Raw genomic sequence first — 27,388 nt, 5'->3', positions numbered from 1 at the left:
GGGGAGGGCTGCGGGGAGGCGGTGCTGGTGCGGCCGGACCCCCCGGCCTCGGACAGCGCGGCGGGCACCCGGGAGCTGACGGAGGCCACAGTGAGGTGAGAACCCCGATCCCTCGGGCCCAGCTTCTCGGACTGCACCCCATCACCTCCTCCGGGACCTCCGTGGGCTCCCATAGCCCCTCAGAGCCCCTCCCTTCTCCTCTCCTCCTTCCTCCCTGCCGCGACCCGCCCCTCCTTGTTGCCAGGCCTCTGCTCCCTCCCTCCTTGCCCTCCTCCAAGCCCGCGCTGCCGCGCGGGACACGCCCGCACCTGCCACCTCCGTCCCGCAAACACCTCCTGGCTCCCAGATAGTGCCTAAATGCCCTTGAGCCCAGACTGAGTCACTAAGAGTGTGGAATCTGACTCAGGGCCCGAGGCTTAACACCCCACACCCCAGCTGGGTCTGGGAATGGGACCCAAGCATAGAAAGGCCAGAACTGAGCCTAAGATGGAGCGGGGACCCTGGACCAGAACCCAGTAGGACAGCAGCTGCGATGCGAGCAGCATCGGCAATAAGGCCAAAGAGCAGAGGCCAGGCGGGGATCAGAGGTGGCCAGACACACAATTAGAACTTAAGACATGGTTAAAATACTGGGGCCTGACAAGCTTTATAATACAGAGCAAATACAGAGGAGGGGTACAAAGCTAAATTGTGAGAGATGTAGGTGGAGGCAGAGCCAGGTAGAGATAAGGATAGGACAGAACCTAAAACTCTGGGATGAGTTTGGAACTGAATCTGAGATGGATCCAGGGTATGGAGCAGGATTAAGGGTAGGCTGGCCCAGTGGTGCAAGGCTGTGGAGACCCTATCACACGGGTAGGAAAAAGGCACCTCAGAAAAGAAAGTTTTGGAGAGAGGTGGGGGAGGGAGGGAGAGAGAGGAGATAAAGGAGAGAGCTCACACTGCTGAGTTAGTTTGGGTGTTTCTGTGTGTGTGTTCACACTGCTGAGTCTGCGTGTCTTCACACTGTTGAGTCTGTGTGTGTATGTGTTTTCACACTGCTGAGTTAGAGTTGTGTGTCTGTGTGTGTGTTTCACACTGCTGACTCTGTGTGTCTTCACACTGCTGAGTCTATGTGTGTATGTGCTTTCACACTGCTGAGTTAGAGTTGTGTGTCTGTGTGTGTGTGTGTGTGTGCACACACGTGTGCATACACATACATGGATGAGAACGAAGAACACCTTGGATTACCTCTCCCCCTTGGTCTTATACAGCCAGGTTCTCCACCAGTTTCCTAGGTGGCCTCTGCCTGGGCCAGGACCCCACACTGGGATTAGTTGGGGCCCTCTGGGCAGCCTGACCACAGCAGGCAGGATGTGGGGGTGGCCAGGCTAGAGGGACAGGAAGGAAGTCTGAGGAGAGACAATAGGTGGAAGGGGAGGAGGAACTGGGAATGACCAGGATTAGGATGTCCACCCTGAAGCTCAGCTCTGGAAACCAGTGTGAGTGGAGTCCATTTCTCCTTCTCCCTCTCTGGCCTGTCCTCTCTCCTATCTCCCTCTGCAGCTGGTTCTAGCCCCCTCAGTGGCCTCTGCTTCTACGCCCCCTCACCATGCCCTGCCCTGCAGTACTCCAGCATCTTGTTATGCTTACTCAGCTGAGTGCCCAGAAAGCAGGAACAAAGTTCTGAGGCAGGCACTGGGGGTCCAACACTAGCACCACTTACTATGAGAACGGGTCTCCTTACAATCCCTGTAAGGAGAGTCTGTTCTATGTCCTGAGATGGCTCTGTCCCCAGATCACAGCCTTTGGGCATTCTTCTTTGAAAGAACACTGGAGGCTGGGACCCACGTCCAGGTCTCAGACATTGGGGGAGGGAGGGGGGATCTCAGCCTGAGCCCTCCCTTCACCCTGCACCTCCCCCCAGCAATGGCCTGAGAGCCCATGGCTGCCCCTCAGGACCTGGACATCGCTGTGTGGTTGGCTGAGGTGCATCTGGAGCAGTATGCAGACACTTTCCGACAGCATGGCCTAACTACAGCTGGTGCAGCCCAACGCCTAGGCCACGAAGAGCTGAGGCATTTGGGCATCAGTGCAACTGGACACCGGAAACGCATCCTGCGCCTGTTGCAGGCAGGCTCTGAGGGTTCTCTGGATTCCCAGGTGGATAGTACCATGGAGTCATCTCCAAGCCCAGCCCCGGATGACCAACCCCCCAAGCCTGTGCCCAAGCCCAGGACAGTGTTTGGGCTCAGTGGCTCTGCCACTGCCCAGAGGCCTGGACTAAGCCCAACCTTCTGGGATCCAGAAGTATCCAGGGACTCAGGGTGCAGCCAGAGGTCTTCTCCTCTCCTTCCTTCCTCCTCTGAACAGCCTTCAGTCCTGAAAACCATGGAGATGATGCCCAATGCTATCTACTTTGGCCTGGACTTAAGAGGTGGGGCCCAGGCAGCTCAGGACATGTGAGTTGATTTGCTACCTAGGAATTTGATCCTGAGTAGAGGAAGAGATCAACAGGGAATGGGGGCTGCCCTTTTCCCTTAATAACCAACGAAATTCTTTCCAGGACTCCAGACAGTTCCCAGGCAACTGCCCCAACCCCTGCCTTCAGGCCCACAATAGGCACAGGTAGGCAGGATGCTAGAGAGGAGTTGTGCCTCCCCTGCATCTCAGATACCCTCACTTAACCCCCTCTTCCCTTTCACAACCCCTCTCCTCACCGTAACAGTGCACATCATGGATCCTGGTTGCCTGTACTATGGTGTCCAGCCTGTGGGGGTCCCAGGAGCCCCTGACAGGAGAGAGGGCAGAGGTGTCTGTCAGGATAGAGCTGAACACAGGTGAGTACTCAGAGGGGCATGGGTGGGAAGATGAAGGAAGCTCAAGGAGCAGTTGAGTTAGCCATGGAGGCCACGTGTCCAGTTACTCATCAGATGTGCACTGAGCATTCTCTCGGTGGCAATCAAGCACTAAAGATGCAGGACATATACAACTGACTCAGTTTTGCTCCCAGGCAGCTTGCGAATCAAAGGGGCAGACAGACCATGAGAGAGGTACATACACAAATAGATACATAATTAAAATTCAAAAGTACCGCTCCCATTCAGCAAACACTGAGCACTGTTACATGTCAGATAAAGACACCTAGGGAGATCAGTATTATATGCAGAACTCCCTTTTTAAAAGTGTTTCTGTTGTTGTTAAGGTGTATTTTTTATTTAACGCAGGTGTTTTGCCTGCATATATGTCTGTGTGGCATGTGCATGCCTGGTGTCTGGGAGGCCAGAAAAGGGTGTCAGATCCCCTGACACTGGAGTTATAGACAGCTGTGAGCCACCCTGTGAATACTGGGAATTGAACCCAGGTTCCCTGGAAGAGCAGTAAATGCTCCCAGCAATTGAGTCATCGTGTTCTTACAGGAAGATAGATAAACGCTTTTTGTTTGTTGTTCAAGACAGGGTTTCTCTGTGTATCCCTGAATGTCCTGGAACTCACTCTTACACCAGGCTGGCCTCAAACTTGGACATCTTCCCGCCTCTACCTTCTAAGTGCTGGGATTAAAGGCTCGCATCACAACCACCTAACAAATGTGTGTGTGTGTGTGTGTGTGTGTGTGTGTGTGTGTGTGTGTGTAAAACAGGTTTAGAGACTTGGGGGTCAGGGAGTTAGAAAGGACTGTAGCTTTTCAGTGAGTTGTTGGACCATTAAAAAAAATCCCCTGAGCTGAGGTGACTGCTCAGTGGGTAAAGTGCTTGTGCATAGCATGAGGACCCAGTTCAGATCTCCAGGACTATTGTGCAGAAGTCAGGCAGTAGCATACATTTACAACCTTAGGGTCACAAGCATGAGCAGGCAGATCCCTGCAAGTGCTGTGGCCAGCCACGGAAAGGCAGTGCCATGGTTGGGTCAGATAGGTCTGACTGAGAAGGGGTGATAGCAGAAGTAAAGGGGCCTGTGGGTAGGACCTAAAGGGTGGTCGCTGTTACACATAGTGACAAGGGAAGCCACTGGAGAGTTTTGACTTAGATTGTGACAGGACACCTCTGTTTGCTTTGCTGGGAATGATGTGGAGGCAGAAGTGGCAGAGCCCATTATGAGTATTTATTTTGTTGCAGTAATCTAGGTGAGAGATCTCAGAGTACAGTGATGGGAGTGGAGTTGATGAGAAGTGGCTGCATTTTGAGGGTAAAGTGTCATGCTACATTGGTATATGAGAGGAAGATAGCAGTCAAGTATTAACTCATTATGAGCCTCTGCTGTCCTGTATGGCAACCACTAACCACGTGTGATTGCCGAGCACATGAAACATGCTGGTCTGCATTGAGAAGAGCCAGAGATGTAAGACATCTGTCAGAACTTACTGCCAAAAAATTGTACTAGATGAATACAGCATATACAAAAAGAAATGTCTTAGTAATTTTTAGTGCATGTGGGGTATATGTTTATGTGTACATATATGTGTACATAGGTGCACTTGCCCATGCATGCATATGTGGAGGGAGGCCAGAGGATGATATCAGTTGTCCATGTTTTTTTTTTGAGATGGGTCTCTCACTGAACCTGGAGTTAAATGGCTAGACTGGCCAGCAGTTGAGTCCTGGGGAGTTACCTACTCCTGCCCCTCATTGCTAGGCTACAGACATCCAGCATGGTGCCTAGCTTTTCATGTGTACTGTGGATCGAAACTCATGTTGTCAAGTTCATTTATCCACTGAACCATCTCCCCAGCCTCTACCTTAGTGATGTTTACATTGATTGCACACTAAAATATTATGTTTTGAGTTATATAAAATATGGACTACTAAAATTAGATATTTTTAAAACATTTTTAAAATTACTTTATGTGTATGAGTGTTTTGGTTGCATGTACATCTGTGCTTGGCTGCACGCATATTTGTGTACCACTTGCATGCCTGTTGCTCTCAGTGACCAAAAGAGAATGTTGGATCCCTTGAAACTGGTGTTATGGATAGTTGTGTGCCATCATGTAGCCGCTGGGATCAAACCTGGGTCCTCTGCAAGAGCAGCCAGTCCTCTTGACTGTGCTGAACCATCTCCCCAAACCCAATATTTCTTTTCTTTTTTACGTTGTAGTCCATGTTGATTTCCTTTGGATAATGAGGTTCTGAGCACCTAAGAGTTCATGGAGTTGTGGTCTGAGACAGGAACACTGTGTATCAAGCAAGAGGGAGGAGAACTCTGCTTCAGACATGGGATTTGAGGCATTTAGTACATCTAAGAGGCAATGACAAATAAGACTGCTGACCATGTTTGTCTATCATTTGGGTGAGCCATCTGAGTCAGAGATTTCAGTATGGATATTGTCAGTATTGAGAGGGAGTGTGGAGATGGGACCCAGTCCAGGGTTTCAATGCCCTCCTACATCCAGAGGCTTGGGGAAGAGGAAGAATCATTAAACAGATTGAACCGAAATAGCCAGAGAAGGAGAAGGAAAGCTAGGAGATGATGTCATCGGAGCCAAAGGAAGGGCATGGGGAGGAGGGAGAGGCCATCTGTGTCCCACTGCTAAGTCGGCTGCTGCTTAGTAAGCTGGGACTGAGAATTGACCTCTGGAATCATGGAGGCCACTGGGGACTCTGACAAGGAGTGGAAGGACTGAGAGCCTGACCAGTGCATTTAAGAAAGAATAGAGAGAAGCTGTCTGGTGGTGGTGCACGCCTTTAATCCCAGCACTAGGGAGGCAGAGTCAGGCAGATCTCTGAGTTCAAGGCCAGCCTGTTCTACAGAGTGAGTTCCAGGACAACCAGAGCTGTTACACAGAGAAACCCTGTCTCAAAAAGACCAAGTAAAATAAAATGAGGAAGAATAGAGAAGGTTAGAAACAACAGACATTATTACTACACTTTTCTGCAAAGAGCAAAGATTTGTAATGACTGTTAATGGTGGAAGTGAAGAGAAGAAAACCGTTTTGTTTTTTTTTTTTTAATGTGGAATGTTGTATGTGTCTGTACGTGAATGAGAACAGTTTGGTGGAAAGGAAGGTGAGAAAATCCACAGTGATGTCTTGTTGGAGGGGGGAGCTGTGGATCAAGTGCATGGAGGACGGTGTGGCTTTAGACAGGTGTTTATTACAGTCACAGGAGGCAGGCAGAGTATCTGTGTGAAATTGGATTGACGTGGCGCTGTGAGTCTGTGGGGTTCTTGTCTGATTGCTTCAGTTTCTCAGTGCAATAGGAAGCAAGCAAGGTAGAGTAGTGGTTCTCAACCTTTGTTGTGCCATAGCCTGGGAACTTTTAAAACTATGGGTGCCTGGGCCTAACTCCCAGAGATGAAATTGTTAAGTGTCTGTAATAAAATCCATGTACTGATAATCTTTTAAAGTTTCCCAAGCTTTGTACTGCTGAGGCCGAGAACCATCGGATTGGTAGAGAAATCTATCTCTGCAAGAAGATGGCACAAGCAAAGACCTGGAGGATGAGAGAAAGCTCAGGGAAGTACGGCAAATGTGATCTAGGCAGGAAGATGTGCAAAGGCCCTGAAGCGTGGAAAGAGTGTGGCCGGACTGTAGCAAGCAAAGGCGAGGCAGGACAGATGAAGTCAGGGGTTTCGTTTTGCAAGTTCTTGCAGCCCATGCATAGAAACCCGAGTTTATCTTAACTATGAATGGGACATTATCGAACGGTTTCATGCAGAGGAATGCAATGATCTCATTTGCATTTTTCAAAGAGCACTAGTGGGTTGAGAGAAGGTTGTGGGAGGGAGGACAAGAATGAAAGTAGGTGACCAGTTGGGTGACTTGCTTCATGCCTGTGAGAACTGATGGAAACTAATTCAGGGGTAGAAAAAGCCAAGAACAGCTTGGAGAAACAACAGCCGTAACATACGTTGATGAGCTGTGAACAACCACGGCAGGGTGGCACTTGTGCATCTTTCCCACTTCCAGAGGAGAGAGACTAACATCTCCCTCCCAGCTGCACTCAGGAGGAAGCTTCATGGCAACCTTTTGGGTTGCCAGCTTCTTTACACCGTTTGTTTACAAAGCAGATCTCCCACCTGCTAGAAATGCTGTAGGTGCTGTGGGCAGGGGTAGGGGACTTGCCAAGAGATGGTCAAGGGCCCCTGGTTTGACTTGCATTCTTCCCTCTTGCACCCACAATGCTCAGCAGGCAGGATCTGGAGACACGGGAGGATGCTGGCTATGCCAGCCTTGAGCTACCTGGGGACTCCATCCTTTCGATACCCACCAGGGATGCAGAAGAGGCCAGTGATGACCTCATTTCACCCTATGCCAGCTTCTCCTCCACAGCAGATCGTCCAATGCCTCTGCTCAGCGGCTGGCTGGACAAGCTCTCACCTCAGGGGTAGGGCTGCTGGGAAGGAAAGGGAAGGGAAGGGACAGGATGAGGGCTGAGAGGTAGGGGATCGCTCACAGCGTGCATTTCCAAACACTCAACTGATCTCGGCCTCTTCTGTCTTCAGAAATTACGTGTTCCAGAGGCGTTTTGTGCAGTTCAACGGAAGGAGTCTGATGTACTTCGGCAGTGACAAGGTAGAGGACTGGAGCTGCTTGCTACATGGATGCCAGTGATAGAAGCTTAGGGAAGGCTAAGAGAAGCTGAGGACTGGAAGGGTGGGAAGCCCATGGTGAAAGGGTGGCCACAGCTGCTCAGTGTCAGCATCAGAGGTTGCTGGCTCAGCAGCGGTAACCAGGTGGATTGAATGTTGATCTCACGAAGGTTCAGTTCATGTAGCTCAGTTCCTGTCCCCCTGGATCGCTGGGCTTTCTCTCCAGGACCCCTTCCCCAAAGGTGTGATCCCTCTGACTGCCATCGAGATGACCCGAAGCAGCAAGGACAACAAATTCCAGGTTATCACAGGCCAGAGAGTATTTGTGTTCCGCACAGAGAGTGAGGGTAAGAGAGCCAGAGCCCACTGGGTTAGGGTAGGAGGGAGGCTAGGTCAGCACACATCCCATTGACCTGCTTCCCTGTCCCCCTCCCCGGTTCCCACCAGCTCAACGTGACATATGGTGTTCCACACTGCAATCCTGCCTAAAGGAGCAGCGCCTCCTGGGCCACCCCCGCCCCCCTCACCCACCACGACCCCTCCGTACTGGCATGTTGGAGTTGCGTGGACACAAGGCTAAGGTGTTTGCTGCCTTGATCCCTGGAGAGTTGGCATTGTACAAGAGTGAGCAGGTAAAGAGGGCTGGGCAGGAGCCGATGGACCTGACTAGTTCATTCTGGAACCTAATGGTGTTGTGTGCCCCTGACCCTGTTAGGCCTTCTCTCTGGGCATTGGGATCTGCTTCATTGAACTGCAAGGCTGCAGTGTCCGAGAGACCAAGAGTCGAAGCTTCGACCTGCTCACACCCCATCGTTGCTTCAGGTGGGGCCTAGACCGGGGGAAGGCAAGCTAGGCTCTTTTAGAGGGAGATCACAAAGGTGCAGAGGGTTGGAGCCTCCTCAAAAGATGTCAATGGCCATAAACGATGAGGTGATGAGAGTTAGTGAGCAGGGCCCAGATGTCAGGAAAGGAAGATGGGGATGTAGCTCAATGCTCGAGTTGTTGGTCTAACATGCACAAAACCCCGAGTCTGGTCCCTGGCACAGCATAAATCAGGTATGGTAGTACATGCCTCTAAGCCCAGCCCTCAGAGCCAGAGGACCAGAAGTCCAAAGTCATCTTCGATCATAAAATAAGTTTGAGGCTAACCTTGGATAGACCCTGGCAAAAATTAAGTAAAAAAAGAATATTTCTGTCCCAGAAGTGGCCTCTAGTGGCTCTGGTAGGAATAACCATTGGGATAGGATGTGGAGGGAGGTCCATGCCCATGGACTGGCTGTCCACCCCTCAGCTTCACAGCCGAGTCTGGGGGGGCTCGACAGAGCTGGGCGGCCGCTCTACAAGAAGCAGTAACCGAGACCCTGTCTGACTACGAGGTGGCTGAGAAGGTCTGGTCAAATCGGGCAAACCGACACTGTGCAGACTGCGGGGCCTCCCGCCCGGATTGGGCTGCCGTCAACCTGGGGGTAGTGATCTGCAAGCAGTGTGCAGGTAAGAGGGCCTCAAGCACAAGTCGGGAGAAGGGACTGGGTCAGGGGGACTCCGGCAGGGCTCTCAATACTCTACCACATGGCTTTCACATACTCGCAGGTCAGCACCGGGCCCTGGGCTCTGGGATCTCCAAGGTGCAGAGCCTGAAACTGGACACGAGTGTTTGGAGTAATGAGATAGTTCAGGTGAGGAAAGAGTCCAGGAACGGACAGAAAAAAGGGAGCATCCAAAAGCAGACTTCCGGTTCAAACGAGGCTGTTTGGAGACTTTTGAGTTCTGGTCGCTCATCTCTGCCTCTTGTCATCCTGTAGTTGTTCATTGTCCTGGGAAACGATCGTGCCAACAGCTTCTGGGCAGGGGCACTACCTCCAGGTGAAGGGCTGCATCCAGATTCAGCCCCTGGCCCTCGGGGAGAGTTCATCTCCCGAAAGTATAAGCTGGGTCTCTTCCGGAAGCCCCATCCTCAGCATCCAGATCATAGCCAGCTTCTTCAGGTAAGAGGGTCAAGTTGGTGTTGGGGGAGGGGGTGGAATCTGTATGGGAATGCCTAGACCTGGGTGATGAAGATTGCTTTTGCTGATAAAAGACAGTTTCTGGAAGAGCTCTTGGATTGTGTATGAGGCTGACAGAGACCCTTCCTTCCCTGTAGGCACTGTGTACAGCTATGGCAGGACCCAATTTGCTAAAGAACATGACCCAGCTCCTCTGTGTAGAAGCCACTGAGGGAGAGGAGCCCTGGTCACCTTCAGCCCTCAATGGCAACTTGTATAGTCTTCTACCATCAGGTCATCCTCTCAAGTAACTCACCTGTCTCCCTAGGAGTCCTCACACCCAACCTGTGACTTGTTTCTTTCAGGGCGGGGGGGGGGCGGGCATTACCTCATCCCCCTATCTATCTCAATGGCAGATTTGGCAGTTTCCCAACCTCCCAAACTTCCTGAGGTCAAGGGATGACTAATGAGAGCCTGAGGTCACTGCCTATAGTAGTCAGGATGTACCCAGGTGTTAGTACCCTGCTATCTTGACAGCATCAACCTGCCAGGCAGGTCTCATCTTCCCGGGGACATTCTTCTTGCTAGAACAAGGAGTTGATTTAATGATTTTTGGCTTACATTTGACAGGCTAAGACACTTGAAAAATAGCCATACTCTGAAGTGCCCACGTAGAACTGCCTGCCTGGTTGGGTGGCTGTGGGGAAAGTAGTCAAATACTAGGCTAGAGGCCTCTCTATGTCCTTGTTCCCTGTCACACCCTTCCAATCTCGGTAGTGAGGGACTCACTCCCACTGGGCTGAACTCCATGCTGTTAGTGGAGTTGGGTCCCATGGTCTGGTCCAGTTGGCTGCATTCTCCAAAGGGACCATGCCAACCCTGCCCTGTCCTCACCTGGCCACATCTTCCTCTTGCAGACTCTTCTCCTGGAGTATACAATGAGGTGGTAGTGCCTGCCACTTACAGAAGTTTCCTGTACTGTGGTCCCATCAGCAACAAAGCTGGAGCCCCACCCCTGCGCAGGGGCAGGGATGGTGAGCAGGAGCCAGAGGATGGAAAGAGACAGGGATAGAGAGTGGGTTGGGGTAAATGTGCTGCAGAGAGACAGAAGGACAAAGCTGGGATAGGAAAGTGCCCTGGAGTGGGCTGGGATGCTGGGGGTGAGAGAGGGACCAGGTCAGGTCACAGCACTGGGTGATAGTTAAGAGACTCTTCTCTGAAGTCACACTATCTTGGGTCAAGTATCCACTCTGCTCTTTCCTGCTTGAGTGACTCAGGCACACTGCACAGACGGCAAGCCTCAGTTTTCCCATTTGCAGAACAGTATAAATATAAACGCACTTGCTAGGGTGACTGTGACGACTCTGTAGTACCAACCATTGGAAGAAGGCTTGACGTGAAATGAGTATGTGGGAATGGAGACTGTGACGATGGGTAGGACGACAGCTCCTCCGTCTCTCTTCCACTTAGCTCCTCCCCGCCTGTGGTGTGTGCTGGGAGCTGCCCTGGAAATGTTTGCATCAGAGAACAGCCCCGAACCCCTCAGCCTTCTCCAGCCCCAGGATGTTGTATGTCTGGGTGTAAGCCCCCCACCTGCTGATCCAGGTGACCTTGACAGGTGACACTCGGCCCTCCACCCCCTGCTTTTACCCAAGCCCAGCCTGGGAGCACCTCGTTGTCTCCTGCTGTCCTCCTGACCTCATCTTCTCTGCAGGTTTCCATTTTCCTTTGAACTCATCCTCACTGGGGGACGAATCCAGCATTTTGCCACAGACGGATCGGACAGTCTGGAGGCCTGGGTCAGTGCAGTGGGCAAGGTGAGGAGGCAAGAGTCCTCTCCAACATCTCACAACCACCCCATCTCCACACCCCCCCACACACTGTTCTTTTCTAATAGGCAAAGTGGCTCATTCTGTGCCACACCCTGTGTTTTCAGAAGTGCCCACGCAATATCTCATTTAATTTTTACAACAACCTTTGGTGGTATTTCCAATAATATATTTTATGGAAGGAAACACAGTCTTTTGTTTATTTGTTTGTTTATCTGTATTGTTTTTTCAAGACATGGTTTCTTGTAGCTTTGGAACCTGTCCTAGAACTCAATTTGCAGACCAGGCTGGCCTCAAACTCACAGAGATCGGCCTGCCTCTGCCTCCCAAGTGCTGGAGTGCCTCCCAAGTGCACCACCAATGCCCTGGCAGGAAACACAGTGTTAGAGGTTAGGAATTCTTTTGGTCAAGGACACAGAGCTAGGAAGCACAGAACTAAAATTAAAGCCCACGTCTCTGGAGCTCATGGCCCAACCTCCCTGTGTTTTGGCTTCTTCCCACAGGGCAGCTGCCCCTCACTCTTACTACCATCCTCCTGCCCCCAAGTTTTCCAACCGGCAAAAGCTCCTTTTTTTTTTTTTCTTTAATGAAACAGGGTCTTGCAATGTACCCCTGGTTAACATGGAACTTGCCTGTAGATCAGCCTGACCTTAGACCTTAAGCAATCCTGCCCCTGCCTCCTGAGCTGGAATGCGCCATCATGGCCAGCTGTAAGCTACTTTCATAAATTGTCAGTCTCTGTGTCTTAGCCTCCTTTCCTGGAAGTAAAAAGTTTAGGCTCAGAGCCAGACATCCTGAGATCTGAGTCCTACAACTTAGCCCCAGGAGCTCTTCTGTGTCTGCAGAGTGGGTGTAACGATTCACCCCAGGGATGAGGATTAAGTGACACGTGAGGCCCACACACAGTAAGCGTCTAACTGTGGGCGTTGAAATAATGGTGGTGGTGATGCTGCTGATGACGACAATCTCTCCCACCCTAAAACAGCTTTTCCTGAGTTCTGTTCACCTTCAACTTTTCACCCTCGTGCCTTCCTTCCAACTCTTGACTACTTCTCAGAAAGTTGTGTGCAGCCCGCTGTTCCTCCTTAGCCCCTTATGGCTGCTTTTCTCTGCCTAGACTCGCCAAAGCTTCTACCCTGAATGTCACTTGCCACCTCCCCATATCATCTCTGTGGCAGCTGACTTTCCACTCTCCATGCCATGGTCTCCTGATCATTTGTTCCAATCCATGACAGAGTGTGCACAGAACTCAGGAGGAAGATTGTGAATCTTTCATAGCAGTTTGGCAGAATGATTTTATTTGTTGAATCTAATTATACAAGTTAAAACAGTGCTTCTCTGTATTGCTTTGGAGCCTGTCCTGAAACTTGCTCTGTAGAGCAGGCTGGCCTCCAGCTCACCTGCCTCTGCCTCCCAAGTGCTGAGATTAAAGGCATGTGCGATCGCCGCCCAGCTTTCCATTCTTTTTTTAAAATAGTTTTTACATTTATTTGAATATATATATATATATGAATAAATGTGTATATGTATGTATACAGTGTGCATGCACAGTGCCCACAGAGGTCAGAATAGGGAATCAGACCCCCTGGAACTGGAGTTGAGGATGGTTGGGAGCCACCATGTGGGCGAATTGAAACTCAGTCCTAGCCGGGCGTTGGTGGCACACGCCTTTAATCCCAGCACTTGGGAGGCAGGAGCAGACAGATCTCTGCTCCCCCAACCTCTTGTCTTTTCTCTACTTTCTCTTCCCACTCCTGTCCACCTTCTGCCTCCACAGTGGTTTGCCCCGCTCAGCTGTCACCAACTGCTGGGTCCTGGGTTGCTGCGGATGGGACGCCTGTGGCTACGGTCCCCCTCCCATGCAGGCCCGGCCCCTGGACTCTGGTTATCGGGGTTCGGCCTCCTTCGTGGTGACCACCTCTTCCTGTGTCCAGCGCCAGGCCCTGGTCCCCCAGCCCCTGAGGACATGGTGCATTTGCGGCGTCTACAGGAGATCAGTGAGCAGGGGTGTGGACAGGGCTAAAGGGTGGCCATGGGCGAGTTTGAGACTGGACCTTTTTATTTGGGGATTCGTATGGGAAAGAGCAGAATGCAATAGCTCAGATAGTTCTGAAGTCAAACTATCTAGATTTAGACCCCATGCCTACCAATTCCTAGCTTGTGCATTGGGGGAGTTACCCAACTTTTCCATGCCTTGGTTTCCTAATCTTAAAATGGACAATAGAAAGACTTTTCTTCCAAGGGCTAGAGAGAGGTTCAACTAAGGAAATATATAAAACCTTTTATTATAGAACCCAGCAGGAGGCAACTTGTAAGTACTCAATAAGTATTATTTGCTGGTTGGGGACTAGGATGAAGGACTATGCATCTTCACTGTTGTCTTCTGAAAGAGGAACATGCTAGAATAATGCAGTAGGACTCTGGGAACAAGAGACCTGGGTTTTAGCTCAGCTTTGACTTTTTTTTTTTTTTTTTTTAGCAAACAATGTAAGACAAATTATTTAACATCTGAGCACTCATATGTAACACGGTGTAGTAGCGTGTAGTGGAGCATTGTTTGTAAGGCTGCTTGCTAATCTGGCGCCTACATACCTTAACTACCTATAAGTCTTCACTATGATGACCTTGATGATAATGTTTAAGGATTCTTCTATAGGTGTGGTTTCTGCAGCTGAAACTCCAGATAAAAAGGAGCATTTGGTCCTGGTAGAGACAGGAAGGTAATGTTCTACTTATCTGTGACCCTTTGAACCCAGCTTCCTCTCAGCCCTTCCTTCCTGCTTCCTCAAAGTTGCTTCCCCTGTTTAAGAACTATCTGGGCTTGGTGTTGTTGCCCCCTGCTGGTAGCTCTGGGAATTCAGCTCCGTGTGCTCCGCAGCTTCTGTCTGTGATCTCTGGAGCTGGCTCTAACTCATGCTTCTTGGGTCTCAGGACCCTGTATCTGCAGGGGGAAGGTCGGCTAGACTTTGCAGCATGGAACACAGCCATTGGGGGTGCTGCTGGAGGGGGTGGCACAGGGCTGCAGGAGCAGCAGATGAGCCGGGGTGACATCCCTATCATTGTGGACTCTTGCATCAGTTTTGTCACACAGCATGGTGAGTGGGCACTGGTCAACAATGCACCAGTGGGAGGGGTTGAAGAAGCCAGGGTGCGTGCGTGCGCGCCTTCGTGCGTGCGTGCGTGCGTGCGTGCGTGCGTGTGTGTGTGTGTGTGTGTGTGCGTGTGCGCGCGCGCATTACCTAAAACATGACACCAGCTAGCCATGTAACTCTTTGAGCCTTGGTTACCTCATCTGTAAAATGGAACCGACTGTCTTCACTGACAGAGAGATGGTGAATGTCAAGCAATGAGTACAGGGCCTGGCAGGCAGAGACGTAGTGGATTGAGTGGAGGCACCTATGAGGGAATCTCTAAACTGGGCAGGACAAAATCCTTGATGGTCTAAACAGAATGATTGCATGGGAGAGAGAGTGTCCAGGACTCTGGGTCTTTGTGGAGTCTGGCCCAATCAATCTACATTCCATATGAACTCTGTTTAGGAGGCTGCATATTGAAAAAGAAAAATTCATAGGAAACCAAGGAGGTACAGGTCCCAGCACCAAAACCAAGGACAGAACCAAACAAAACATCTGGGCCTACTGGCACAGACCTGTAATTACAACTATTCAGTAATTTGAGGCCGAAAGATTCTAAGTTCAAGGCATTCAGTTATGAAGCAAGTTCAAGAGCAGCACAAACAACTTAGGGAAAGCTTATCCCAAAATAAAAACTACAAAAAGGGCTGGAGGTATTGATTATGGATAAGGTTCTTATCTGGCATGGAAAAAGCCCTGGGTTTAATCCTCAGCATTGAAGGGGGGCGGGGAGGCATCTTTATGGTCATACGAAGAGTTGCATTTTACCGTAACTCATGGGCAATGGATAGTCAGGGGCTAATAACATTCTCCCTACTTTGGCAGTAACCCCATCCAGTAATCTCACGCTCACCAGCAGTCTTCTGGCTCTTTTGTTTTTGTTTTTGTTTTGTTTTTTTAAAGCTTCACTAGTATTTATATAAGAGAGGGCCCCGGAGTGGACATACTTTTCCCTCCAAGGTCTTTGCATCGCCACACTCACTTGACAGATATTGGTTCGGGTGCTACCATATGACTGTCAGTGAGGAAGTTTGGGGAACAAGGCTTAAAGTCTACTGGGGAAGATGAGTATTAAGAAAACAAACACCATCAGCTCTTGTTATTTGCAGGAGTTATGTTCTACAAAGCCACTGCAAACACTTAATTAACTTGAACACTTAATCTCAGTCCCAAGGGAGAGGCAGGATGAGAGCCCTCCGCATATCTGTGCACAAGATTTTTATCAACCAACCACCCCCCCAAAAAAAAACCTTGTTTATTACATTTTGTCATGTAAAGGCAGTTTATTTAATATATATGGTTGGTTCATTGACACTCAATTCAAGGTCAAGATCAGCACAAACTTATACCTGAATGAAGCTTATTTAATGTTCTCTGTAAGGCACATACAAGATTCTCATGCTTTGCAACACCACCCAGCACTTGAACATTCTACATACTGTGGAAGGGGCATTTTTAAACAGCAATATCACCAATAGAAAGAGAAGGAACACACAACTAAATGTTTCATAAAAGGGATGTGGCCGGGGCTCGTGGCAGAGTATTTGCCTAGCACGTGTAAGGCCCTGGTTTCTATCCCTAGTTCCTCAAAAAAGAAAAAAAAAAAAAAAAAAAAAAAAAAAAAGGATGCTTATTTATAACTTGAGGCCTTAGCTAGGAGCATGCAGAGAATTGACTTCTTTCTTTACTCTGTATATGTTACAAGTTAACCTGAAGTACACACAACTCTCTATAGCCACAGTGTCTACATCTGTATCAGCCAACTAAACACAGGAAATCTGAAAGACATTGTAGTGACTGTGTACACTGGTCTTTTTGTTTTTGTAATTCTTTACATAGTATTAGGTATTACAAGTAATTCAGAGATGATATACATAGGGTTATGTGTAAATGCACCACTTTATATAAGAAACTTAAGTGTTCATAGATTTTCTTTATTATTTATTTAATGTACATTGGTGTCTTGCCTACATGTATGTCTGTGTAAAGGTGTTGGATCTCCTGTAACTGGAGCTACAGACAGTTGTGAGCTGCCATGTGAGTGCTAAGAATTGAACCTGTGTCCTCTGGAAGAGCAGCCAGTGCTCTTAACTGCTGAGCCATCTCTCCAGCTCTGAATCCATAGATTTTTGTCATTTGAGGGGAGGGCTGCTGGATCCAATCCCCCATGGATCCTAAACGATTATTTACTGATATTAGGGTTACAAATAAATTCTGTTGATCAGGTGAATGCTTACTTTTAGAGTGTGTGGACAATGAAGGGCAACCATAGTGTGATTTCAGAAAGTACCTCATAAAATTAAAAGTGGGAGTTACAGCACAATGGTTATGCCACGCATGACGGTGGGGGTCAAGGAAGGACTTCCCAGTAGGGAGTTGAGAACCAAGACTGGTCTAGCAAGTAGCTGAGATCAAGCATTAGCATAGCATGGGGAGGGTCATAGAGGGATTGCTGGGTGGGTGGGGTTCTGTCTTCACACAATATCGAACAGAGACTTCTGGCTGCTTTCAGGGCTCCGTCTGGAAGGTGTATATCGGAAAGGGGGTGCTCGGGCCCGTAGCCTGCGACTCTTGGCTGAGTTTAGGCGGGATGCCCGGTCAGTGAAGCTCCGACCACGGGAACACTTTGTAGAAGACGTTACTGACACACTCAAACGCTTCTTTCGAGAGCTTGATGACCCTGTGACCTCTGCTAGGTTGCTGCCTCGCTGGAGGGAGGCTGCAGGTACTTCCAAGACTCAACCAGGATCTCCATCTTTTTCCATCATCCACAGTGCTCTCATGAGCCCCCTCCTCAACATTGTCCTCCCTGGGTGATCATGCAGACTCTTGGCTTGGGGAATGCCCTAGTGTGCTTTCTCATGATGTGATAAACGTCATGACAGAAAGCAGCTTGGGGAGGAAAGCATTTATTTGTTTTAACATTTCTGCATCACAATCCATCATTGCTGAGAAAAACCAGGGTGGAAACTCAAGCAGAAACCATGGAGGAAAACAGCTTACTGGCTTGCTCCCCATGGCCTGGTCAACCTTCTTTCTGACACCTGTCTGTGGATGGCACCACCCATAGTGCACTTGGTCCTCCCACATCAATCATTAATCAAGAAAAAAGCCCCCCCCCCCCCGCCCAGAGGCCTATCTGATGGAGACAGTTCCTCAGCTGAGGTTCTCTCTTCCCTGGTGACTCTAGTTTTGTGTCAACTTGGCAAAAACTAACCAACACAGTGAGGAAGGAGGCAGGGTTTGTTTCTCAGAGGAGCTCTGCCCTCAGCCTAAATCCTCTCTTCCTGGTTCCTCTCCAACTTTCCTCTCTTTTCTCCCTAGAGCTTCCCCAGAAGAATCAGCGCTTGGAGAAATACAAAGAAGTGATTGGCTGCCTGCCTCGAGTCAACCGCCGAACACTGGCCACTCTCATTGGGCATCTCTATCGGTCAGTAGGGTCAGGCCCTCCCAGCTTCCTTTCCCAATCCTTCATCACTTCAAACCAATGCCACCATTTCACCTATTAATTAATTTCACGAATAGCTGTCACACGAGAGTAACAGCTAAAGTTCAGAGAATGGATTTAAGGACTATGTAGACTTAGGTTTTAATCAGGCTCTCCCATTCTAGCCATGTGTTAGTGGTGTCTTAGGGTTTCTATTGCTCTGAAAAGACACCATGACCATGGCAATTCCTATAAAGAAAAACATTTAATTGTGATGGTCTGCTTACAGTTCAGAGGTTTAACCCATTGTTGTCATGGTGGGAAGCAAGGCAGCATGCAGGCAGACATGGTGCTGGAGAGGGAGCTGAGAGTTCTTACATATTGACTCACAGGCAACAGGTCTGCCTCACTGGGCATGGCTTGAGCAACAAGACCACACCTCCTAATAGTGCCATTCCCTTTGGCGGCCATTTTCTTTCAAACCATCACAGTTATCTGTTCTTTCTGAGCCTCAGTCTGCTTGTTTTTAAGAGGAAGGTGTTGTAATGACGTTTCTACCTAATAGGTCATCGAAAAAAGAAATGAAATAATCCACGTGAAATTCTTAGTCTTATACATGGCATGTCATAAACTTCAGAAATGGTTAGAAATCATAATTATTATTTCTTTATTAGTCTATGACAGGTAAGGAATTGGCTCTAAGAAATAAAGATTATTAAGATGCATACCTACCCTTACCAGTCTGTTAGGAGAAAAGGTTTTGTGAAGTGGGGTGAATCCCTGGCTATGCTGCATTGATTAGGCAATATTATAGAGGTTTGCCAACTACAGGCCCATTAGTAAATCCAGGCCCTTGTCTGGGTTTCCAAATAAAACTCTGTAAGGTGTAGTCATGCCATTCATTTCTAAGTCCCATGCCTTCTTTTGCAGCAGCAGCTCAACTGAGACGGTACATCAGAGAGTACATGGCCTGGGGGCTTAAAGTATTAATTCCTGCCCTTTACATAAAAACTATGGACACCTGCTCCAGTAACGACCATCCATACCAGAGATATGTCCCTGAGATAGTCAAAGTCCCTTAAGACCCATGCTGTCTTACTCACTGACGTATCCCCACCACTTAGACTAGACCCTAGCATACAGTAGGGGACAGTAAGTGTCTGCTAAATGCATGGATGTGTTGGTGAAGTGGTGAGCACGGGCTAGACTCCTGACTCTGGTGCCTCTCTCTGCAGGGTACAGAAGTGTGCGTCTCTAAACCAGATGTGCACACGAAACCTGGCCCTGCTGTTTGCACCTAGTGTGTTCCAGACAGATGGGCGTGGGGAGCATGAGGTGCGGGTACTGCAGGAGCTCATCGATGGCTACATCTCTGTCTTTGATGTAAGGCCTTCCTAACCCTGCTATACAACCCCTCTGCCCTACCCCTGTGGACTCAGAGTCTGAACTCAATCCAAACCCTCGCCTGCCCCTGCATTGGCAAACTCTTCCTAGAGTACTGGGCTTCCTTTTCCACAACTTGAACCCAACATCCCCTCACCATTGATTGCTGGCTCTTCAGGCCTCCAGTTCCCCTTTGACCTTGATGTGTGCTCCACTTCCTTCCTTTCCTAGCAGCCTCTGAGATAACTTTTGTCCCTTTTGCAGATTGACTCTGACCAGGCAGCTCAGATTGACTTGGAGGTCAGCCTCATCACCACCTGGAAGGATGTGCAGGTAACCTGCCCTGCTTTAGACTGCTGAGTAGGGCAGAACGGACAGTATCATAGGAAATGAGCCTCTGGTCTCTGAAGAAAGCTTCCTTTCAGCCTGTCTTTGTCACACTGACCCTTGGCTCTTCGGTAGACAGGAGTCCCCAGGAGGGAAGTGCTTTGGGTAGTGTGTTTCTTCCATTTATGTCACCATGAGAATTCTTCAGTACCTCACCCTCTCCGTGATACTGAGTATTAAAACCAAGGGCCTCACATAGCCTAGGCAAGCATTCTCTCACTGAAATACACCCCAGCACCCCCCTTTTAAGTGTGGTACTCCATGCTTGTAGTCTTAGCACTTGCGTTGTGGAGGCTGGAGGATCAAGAGTTCAGCCACATAGATACCTGCAGGCCAGGGATGGGAACATAGCTTAGATGACATGCTTTCCTAGCATGCATGAAGCCCTCTGTTGGATCCCCAGCACCATACAAAAGACTTGGCATGGTGGCGTTGTAAGGATTCAGGCATTATGCTGGCCTGCCCCTGTCACCTGGCAGAATGCACTCAGGCAGTACCCTGGTCAGTCCAGGGCTCCATGATTGTATAGTCTGCACGAAGGTGCAAAGGACCCCTTTACAAGACAGGCCCCGCCCACTTATGCTTTCTTCTCTTTCTGCTCTCTTTTTCCTCTCTTTTCTTTCCCTTTCTCTTTCCTGTTGTTCCCTTGGGGCAGACAGGACTTTTCCTGTCTCCCTCTTCTTTTCTGTCCTCTCTCTGTCTCTGTGTCTCTTTACCTCTCTTCTCTCTTCCCTCCCCCACCTTTCCTTTCTAATAAACTTCTCACTTAAGCTCTGTCTGCCTGGCATGTTTGTCCCTCTGCCTCTGTCTGCCTGCCATGGAATCCCCCAAAGTTCACCACACACTTTATTCTAACAGGTGGCACATGCCTGTAATCCCAAAACTCAGAAGGTAGAATCAGGAAAATCAAAAGTTTAAGTTCACCCTCAGCTACACAGCAAGCAGGCCCAGCCTGGGCCTCTATGAGACCTGTTTCAGAGTTTAAGGCCATCGTGAGATCTTGGGAGATTTAGGGTGGGACAGGAAGAATATTGTTTAAACTACAATAGCAAATACTGCTGAGGACATCCTATGTTCCAGGCATATCTAATCTCATTTTAGCACCACACAATTCCATTAAGTAGGTAGTCTCTTTTATTTTTGTTTGTTTCAAATAAAGAATTGAGGCTCTTGAGCCACTTCTTCAAGGTCATAGTAGGTGAATGGCAGAGAAGGAACCTAAGCAGTCTTGGCTGCAAACCTCTTCTTGAAGTCACTATATCACATAGCCTGAGGTAACACCATATGTGGCTAAACACATAGTTCCCCCAATCCTAGAGTGCTAATCAAAGGCCCAAGGCATGCTGGGAGTGAAAGCCGGAAGGAGCAACATAGGAAAGCACTCTTCCATCTGGTATTCTTGTAACTTCTCTGTTTTCCTTTATTCCCCTGCTCAGTTGTCTCAGGCTGGAGACCTCATCATGGAGGTTTATATAGAACAGCAGCTCCCAGATAATTGTGTCACCCTAAAGGTCAGTCTTTAGGGATTGGAAGGGAGGGGAGAATGAAGAGGGGCAGGTGCAGTTGTCTAATCAGCGTGGGCTCTCTTGTCTGTCTGCTAGGTGTCCCCAACACTGACTGCTGAGGAGCTGACTAATCAGGTGCTGGAGATGCGAGGGACAACATCAGGGACAGACTTGTGGGTGACATTTGAAATTCTTGAACACGGAGAGCTTGGTGAGCACGATCACACATTTTTGTGTGTGGACACATGACCAAGTTCACCAATGACTTCTCTGTTGCTAAATGTAATGGCCATCTTACTAGTCAACCCTTCCACGTGAGAAGGTGTTCACGTGGGTGCTTCCTTTCCTCAATCTCTTCTCTTGGCTTCAGCAAAGGTTTCCCCTCTATCTCAGAGGAAGTTCCTTTTCCTCCTTTGCCCTGAGTGAAGTGTTAGAAGGGCCAGGAGTCAATACTGGGCCATTCCTTCTTTTCTACCTACATTCTTCCCCGTGGCATTAAATACCATTGACTGACACCCAAATTAATTTGAGAGGGCTGGAAACTCACTATGTAGATCAGGTTGGCCTTGAAAATATGGAAATTCTCTTGCTTCTTTCCCACAAGTGCTGGAATGACAGATTCACAGGAGCGTGCCTGGCTGACATTCCACATTTTTATCTCTGGTTTAGATCGCTCCTCTGCACTACAGACTTACGTATGCAGTTGCCTACTGGATACCTCCACTTCCCATAGGCATTTCAGCGACTAAGAGACATTTCCTCTCTTCCTTGGCCCTTCCTCCAACATAAAGCCCACACAATTTTCTGATTTTTCCTTTTCAGCAAATAGTACATCATTTAACTCAGTTATCAAGTCCAGAAGTCTAAGTGTCCTATGCCCACCCCTCTTCGTTTTCATACTCAACCCAACAATTAATTAGTCCTATTGATTGCATTCAAGTATATCACGTTTCTCTATCTTTGTTGTTTCCACCACCCTAATCACAGTCACCATTATCTTTCTGTCTCCCAGTATGACCCACCAAAAGAAATGCATGGTTCTGGACTGGGAAAGCTGGACAGTGTTCTGTTTTTGCCTCTCTATAATCTATTTTCTGAAGAGCGACCAAATGAACATTTGAAGTCTAAACAAGATCACACTATTCCTATGGCTAAAACCTTCTGATGGGTTCCTAATGAGTTCGGAATAAAACTCAAAGTCCTTACCATGGCCTGTAGACCCTCGGATGTATGGCTGTTGCTTATTTGTCAGACATCATCTCACATCAGCCATTCTCTAATCTGTCTCTTTGCCAGAGCTTGGTGTGTCCTCTGTCTACCACGCTGAGCGAGGGTTGAACATAGGTATTTGAGAATGGAAGGCAAGCATGCACCACTGAGTTACATATATTCCTAATCTGGCCACACTGGCTGTTCTGTTCCCCCAAGGAGAATTTCTTGACTTTTGACATTTGTTCTTACATTTCATCCTATAAGATCCTACCTGAAGCTATCTATGGTGGTGCACACCTATAATCCTAGCAGAGGCAATTGGAGGACCTGTTCTATATAGCTTCCAGGCCAGATGGGGCTACATAGTGAGACATTGTTTCAAGACAAAGAAATGTCCCAAACCCAAATCAAAGAAATAAATGAAAAAGATCATTCATGTTCTTAGATACAGTTTGCTTTGTTTAATCTTTTTAAGATTAATGACCAATCGTTCATAGATTGATGAGCCTCATCTACAAATGCAACTTCTAACAGGCCTTACCTCACTTGCTCACCTGCTTTCCCTCTGTTTTCTCTGTGTGTCTCTTAAATATTGTTTATTTCAAAGTGATTACTGGGGGCTGGAGGAATGGCTTGATGGTTGAGAGTGCCACACAGGACCACAAGTTGGTTCCAAGTATCTACACTGGGTAGCTTACAACTGCCTCTAACTCTAGTTTTCAGAAACACACATGTTCTCTCTCTCTCTCTCTCTCTCTCTCTCTCTCTCTCTCTCTCACACACACACACACACACACACACACACACACACGCTGAAAATATTTTTTTAAATTTTTTGAGTGGGCCATATGTATCATTCTCATATGTATCCTAGGATCCGCATGGTACCTGGTGCAGTGTCAGGGTTAAAATAAATGTCCGAGGTTAGATAAGTGGACGAACGGATGAATAACTAGTGGGAGATAAGGTGGAGGCTCCAGGCTTTGGCTAGTTTTTTTGTGATTACTGCCTACCTCAATATTTTCCTTCAGAGAGGCCCCTGCACCCCAAAGAAAAGGTCCTAGAGCAGGCCCTGCAGTGGTGCCAGCTCCCAGAGCCCTGCTCAGCCTCTCTGCTCCTGAGAAAAGTCTCCATGGCACACGCTGGCTGCCTTTTCACAGGTGAGCCTCCTGCCTCAGCCCAGAATTCCTCAGATTTCTCTAGAAGGAGCCTCCACTCAGCATTACTCTTCTGTGCCCAGGAGTCCGTCGTGAGAGCCCTCGGGTGGGGCTGCTACGGTGTCGTGAGGAGCCACCTCGCTTGTTGGGGAGCCGCTTCCAGGAGAGGTTCTTTTTGGTTCGTGGTCGCTGCCTTCTGTTGCTCAAAGAGAAGAAGGTGATGCTCCAGGCTGGAAGGGTGGGGTGCCGGGTGGATGGTCAGGCAGCTGGGGCTCTAATGGGGCTCTAACGGTACCACCCTCTGACTCCAAAGCCCCTATCCTCACCAATCTCATTGCTCCTTTGACCTTGACCTTTCTGACTCCATGATCACATGTCCTAATGCACCCACGACTTCTTCCTAACCATGGTGTTCTTGTACCTCTCAATCTTACCGCCTCTGTTTATGTTCTCAGAGCTCTAAACCAGAACGGGAGTGGTCTCTGGAAGGGGCCAAGGTCTACTTGGGAATCCGTAAGAAGTTAAAACCTCCAACACCGTGAGTGATCCTTCCTAGCTCTGATTTAGGGATTCCCTGCCATCGCCTCTCTGGCTTTTGGTTACCCTATCACTGGTCCCCGTTGCCTTTCAGGTGGGGCTTCACTTTGATACTGGATAAGATGCACCTGTGAGTACCTCCTAGCTCAATAGCTTCTTTTCCGATTCCACCCTGTTTCCTGTCCATGCATGCACACGAGTGTGTGTGTGTGTGTATGTGTATGTTCATGTGTGCAGAGGTCAGAGGTCAACTTCAGGTGTCTTTCACTAGGACCTGAGGCTTGCCAGTTTGGCTAGGCTGGAAGCCCCAGAAGGCTGCCTGTCTCCAACTCCCCAGCTCTGGGATAACAGGCACTAGCCACTATCCCATCATCAGCTTTTCTTTTCTTTCGTTCTTTTTTTTTGTTTTTTGTTTTTGGAGACAGGGTTTCTCTGTGTTTCTTTGGAGCCTGTCCTAGAACTCCCTCTGTAGACCAGGCTGGCCTCCAACTCACAGAGATCCACCTGCCTCTGCCTCCCAAGTGCTGGGATTAAAGGTGTGCATTACCAATGCCTGGCCTTTTCTTTTCTGTTTAATCAAGAAAACTTAGTGTATTGGGTTAGTTTGCCTGAATTTATATCTGTGCACCATGTGCGTGTCTGGGGTCCACGGAGGCCAGAGGAACATATCAGACCCCCTGCAACTGTGATAACAGATGGTTGTGAGCCACCACATGGGTGCTTAGAGTTGAACCCAGGTCCTCTGGAAGAGCAGCAAGTACTCTTAACCACTGAGCCATCTCTCTAACCCCCTCCTTTTTTGACATGGATGCTGGGGGTCCAACTCCAGTCCCTATGCTTGCATGGCAAGAACTTTATGTCAATTGAGATCTCTTCCTCGTCCTGCCCTCTCCTCTTTCCTCCACTGCCCCCCTCCATTCCTCCATGCTTAGTGCTAGGACCCCTTACATTTCTTGAATCACTCTGTTCATCCACAGCTGTCTGTCCTGCACTGATGAAGATGAGATGTGGGACTGGACCACAAGCATTCTTAAAGCCCAGGTGAGGAGAAGGAAGAGGCTGAAGGCTGGGCTTCTGGTACTCTGGGGACCAGCCATACCTCCCAGTGCCTCCCAGATCCACTAGTGCCAACCCTCACTGTCTCCTCAGCACGATGACCAGCAGTCAGTGGTTTTACGTCGTCGTTCCTCCTCTGATCTTGCTCGTCAGAAGTTTGGCACTATGCCCTTGCTGCCCATTCGAGGGGATGATAGTGGAGCCACTCTTCTCTCTGCCAATCAGACCCTGGTGAGCCCCTACCCCCAGGATGTCCTAAACATCTGATCCCTGCCCTTAGCTTTGTCACGTTGCAGGAGGAAACAGTGTGCCTTCGTGTCGGATGCCCACCCACTCACCATGCCCCTCTTGTCCACATTCACATCCTTTGTGCCCTCACTTCCCACCACCATCTCCTGTCGTCTCACTTTGTCTCTGTCTCTCCCTCCCCTCTTCCCCGCTCTACCTGTGTCCAGCGGCGGCTACACAACCGGAGGACCTTATCCATGTTCTTTGTGAGTACTGTGCTTGCTCTAGCTTTGTGCTTGCCAGCCCCTGTATGCTCTGTGCTGCCTATGCCCTGGTGCGCTCCATGTCTGTTCTGATGAAGGCCCTCAGTGTATGTAACAGAAGACAGTGAGGGGTAACACGGTGAGGGAAGGAGAAAGTGATTACAAATCTGAGAAACGGAAGGAAAAGGGTTTAACTGAATGCATTCTGGAGCCAGAAAGATCTGAATTCAAGCTTCACCAACTCCCTACTATTTCCTTACTATGTGATTCAGGGCAACTTAACCCCTCTGCACCACATCCTCCTGCAGCATGACCCACTTGCATGGGGTTGTTGTGGCATCTCAAGTATTTTGTAGTGTCTGACTCAAGGAAGAACTTGATCAAGGATGAATAATACTGTAACTCTAACATTGTGCCCATCCTCTACTGCCCCATTCTCATCCAGCCAATGAAGTCACCCCAGGGGTCTGTGGAGGAACAAGATGAGCTGGAGGAGCCTGTGTATGAAGAGCCAGTGTATGAGGAGGTTGGGGCTTTCCCGGAGCTTACCAAGGACACAGCTGCCTTCTCTTCCACATGGGAGTGGACAGCCAAGTCAGAGACACCCCTTGCCAGCCACAGGTCCTTTGATCAAACCCCCGTCTCCAAAGCAAGCATTTTGGGCCAGGAGGAGAGGACACCCAACTCTTCTCCAGGCCCCGCTTCAAAGAGTGGTCCTCAGGCACGGGGTTCCCTGGAAGAACAGCTGCTCCAGGAGCTCAACAACCTCATCCTGAGGAAGGGAGAGCCTGCCACATGTCCAGAAAGCCCTGCCCAGCCAACCAGTCCCCAAGTCTCCAGCCCCACCAGCATTCCAACACAGGCACCCAGTTTACCTACCCAAACTCCCTCCACCTCTAGCCCAGCCTCTAGCCAGCCTCTCACTTGACTCTAGGGCCAGCAGTTGAGGAGGTAGGGTAACCAAAGGAGAAGCCAGGCTCTTACCATGGGAGCTGCTTCTGCCCTGGATGGACAACTCTGGAATCCAGTATGGTACCATGGAAGGAGCACTGGACTGAGAGCCCTGGAGACTGTGTGTCTCAGGAAGTCACTAAAGTAAGGAAAGGAGCAAACAGCAAACTCTACTTCTGAGCTATAAGCCCTAATATTTTTCCTCAATAAGAGCAGCTCCTGCTTTATATATTTGATAAAGTGGTTCAGTGAGAAGTTTGGGGAATAAGGATGGTTGTACTGCATTAATGAAAAGCCTAAATTTGGAAGCTAGAGATATGCATGGCGTCCAAATATATCTTATTCCACTTCCCATGTACTGGAACCACCCTCAAGCCCTAAAGTAGGGTGATCGATTGAGGTTGGGAACTGGGGCAAAGGGGAGCCAAAAAAGAATGGGTCTCTATTAATAAACTTTGGAACCAAAGGGCCAATTTTTCAACACCATTCATTTTCATTCATTCATTCAACAAGTATGTACTGAGCACCTAATCGGTGCCAAACCCAGTGATACAATATGAACAAAACGAATGGAGCTCAAAGAAAGGAAACAGAAAACATACACAGGTGAGTTTAGTACTTCAAAGAAACTAAACTAAGTGACAGCTTGAGAGTGAATGTGGATGTGGCCTTCAGACCGGGTGGATGGGCATGCAAGCCTCTGAGGAGCAGAAACAAAGGCAAGGAGCTGGATAAGGGAATTCGAGGAGGAGTACAGGACACAGCAGACAGCAGACATGAGAGCCCAGCAGTGCTGTGGGATGGCCTAGTGGGAGAATGATGGCAGCTGGA

General features: G+C 49.0%; 1 protein-coding gene across 6 annotated transcripts; it reads left to right on the top strand.

Annotated features, from left to right (window-relative positions):
• On the top strand, nucleotides 1–27,023 carry Arap3 (ArfGAP with RhoGAP domain, ankyrin repeat and PH domain 3). 6 transcript variants are annotated; one of them, XM_051200740.1, is made up of 33 exons: nucleotides 1–95; nucleotides 1,939–2,441; nucleotides 2,546–2,607; nucleotides 2,708–2,819; nucleotides 7,107–7,301; nucleotides 7,420–7,489; nucleotides 7,733–7,853; nucleotides 7,954–8,138; nucleotides 8,222–8,328; nucleotides 8,798–8,997; nucleotides 9,097–9,182; nucleotides 9,309–9,491; nucleotides 9,647–9,782; nucleotides 10,406–10,522; nucleotides 10,959–11,106; nucleotides 11,203–11,305; nucleotides 13,095–13,314; nucleotides 13,974–14,037; nucleotides 14,249–14,412; nucleotides 16,964–17,176; nucleotides 17,776–17,881; nucleotides 19,114–19,261; nucleotides 19,526–19,594; nucleotides 21,085–21,159; nucleotides 21,250–21,364; nucleotides 23,397–23,525; nucleotides 23,606–23,739; nucleotides 23,978–24,060; nucleotides 24,154–24,189; nucleotides 25,037–25,100; nucleotides 25,209–25,346; nucleotides 25,571–25,609; nucleotides 26,052–27,023. In XM_051200740.1, the coding sequence occupies exons 2-33, from the start codon at nucleotides 2,155–2,157 to the stop codon at nucleotides 26,532–26,534; spliced, it is 4,392 nt and encodes a 1,463-aa protein (XP_051056697.1). In that variant the 5' UTR covers nucleotides 1–95; nucleotides 1,939–2,154; the 3' UTR covers nucleotides 26,535–27,023. The 6 variants fall into 6 exon arrangements, with proteins under 6 accessions (XP_051056697.1, XP_051056693.1, XP_051056694.1 ...); XM_051200736.1 differs by having other exon boundaries at nucleotides 12–95; nucleotides 1,907–2,441; nucleotides 7,104–7,301; XM_051200737.1 differs by lacking the exon at nucleotides 1–95 and adding an exon at nucleotides 1,369–1,481 and having other exon boundaries at nucleotides 1,907–2,441.
• Nucleotides 27,024–27,388: the final 365 nt, after the last annotated feature.

This window comes from Phodopus roborovskii, unplaced genomic scaffold (genome assembly GCF_943737965.1).
Source record: "Phodopus roborovskii unplaced genomic scaffold, PHOROB, whole genome shotgun sequence".
Lineage (NCBI taxonomy): Eukaryota > Metazoa > Chordata > Mammalia > Rodentia > Cricetidae > Phodopus > Phodopus roborovskii.
The sequence above is the reverse complement of the archived record's forward strand: the minus strand, read 5'-3'. Positions and strand labels throughout refer to the sequence as shown.

What these genes read in the sequence shown, in the direction of transcription:
- Arap3 (XM_051200736.1), top strand. Translation starts at nt 1,924, where the DNA reads ATGGCTGCCCCTCAGGACCTGGACATCGCTGTGTGGTTGGCTGAGGTG. An exon ending in GTCCTGGTAGAGACAGGAAG is followed by an intron (nt 14,038 to 14,248) that starts GTAATGTTCTAC and finishes CTTGGGTCTCAG; the next exon opens with GACCCTGTATCTGCAGGGGG. An exon ending in GCTACATCTCTGTCTTTGAT is followed by an intron (nt 19,262 to 19,525) that starts GTAAGGCCTTCC and finishes TCCCTTTTGCAG; the next exon opens with ATTGACTCTGACCAGGCAGC.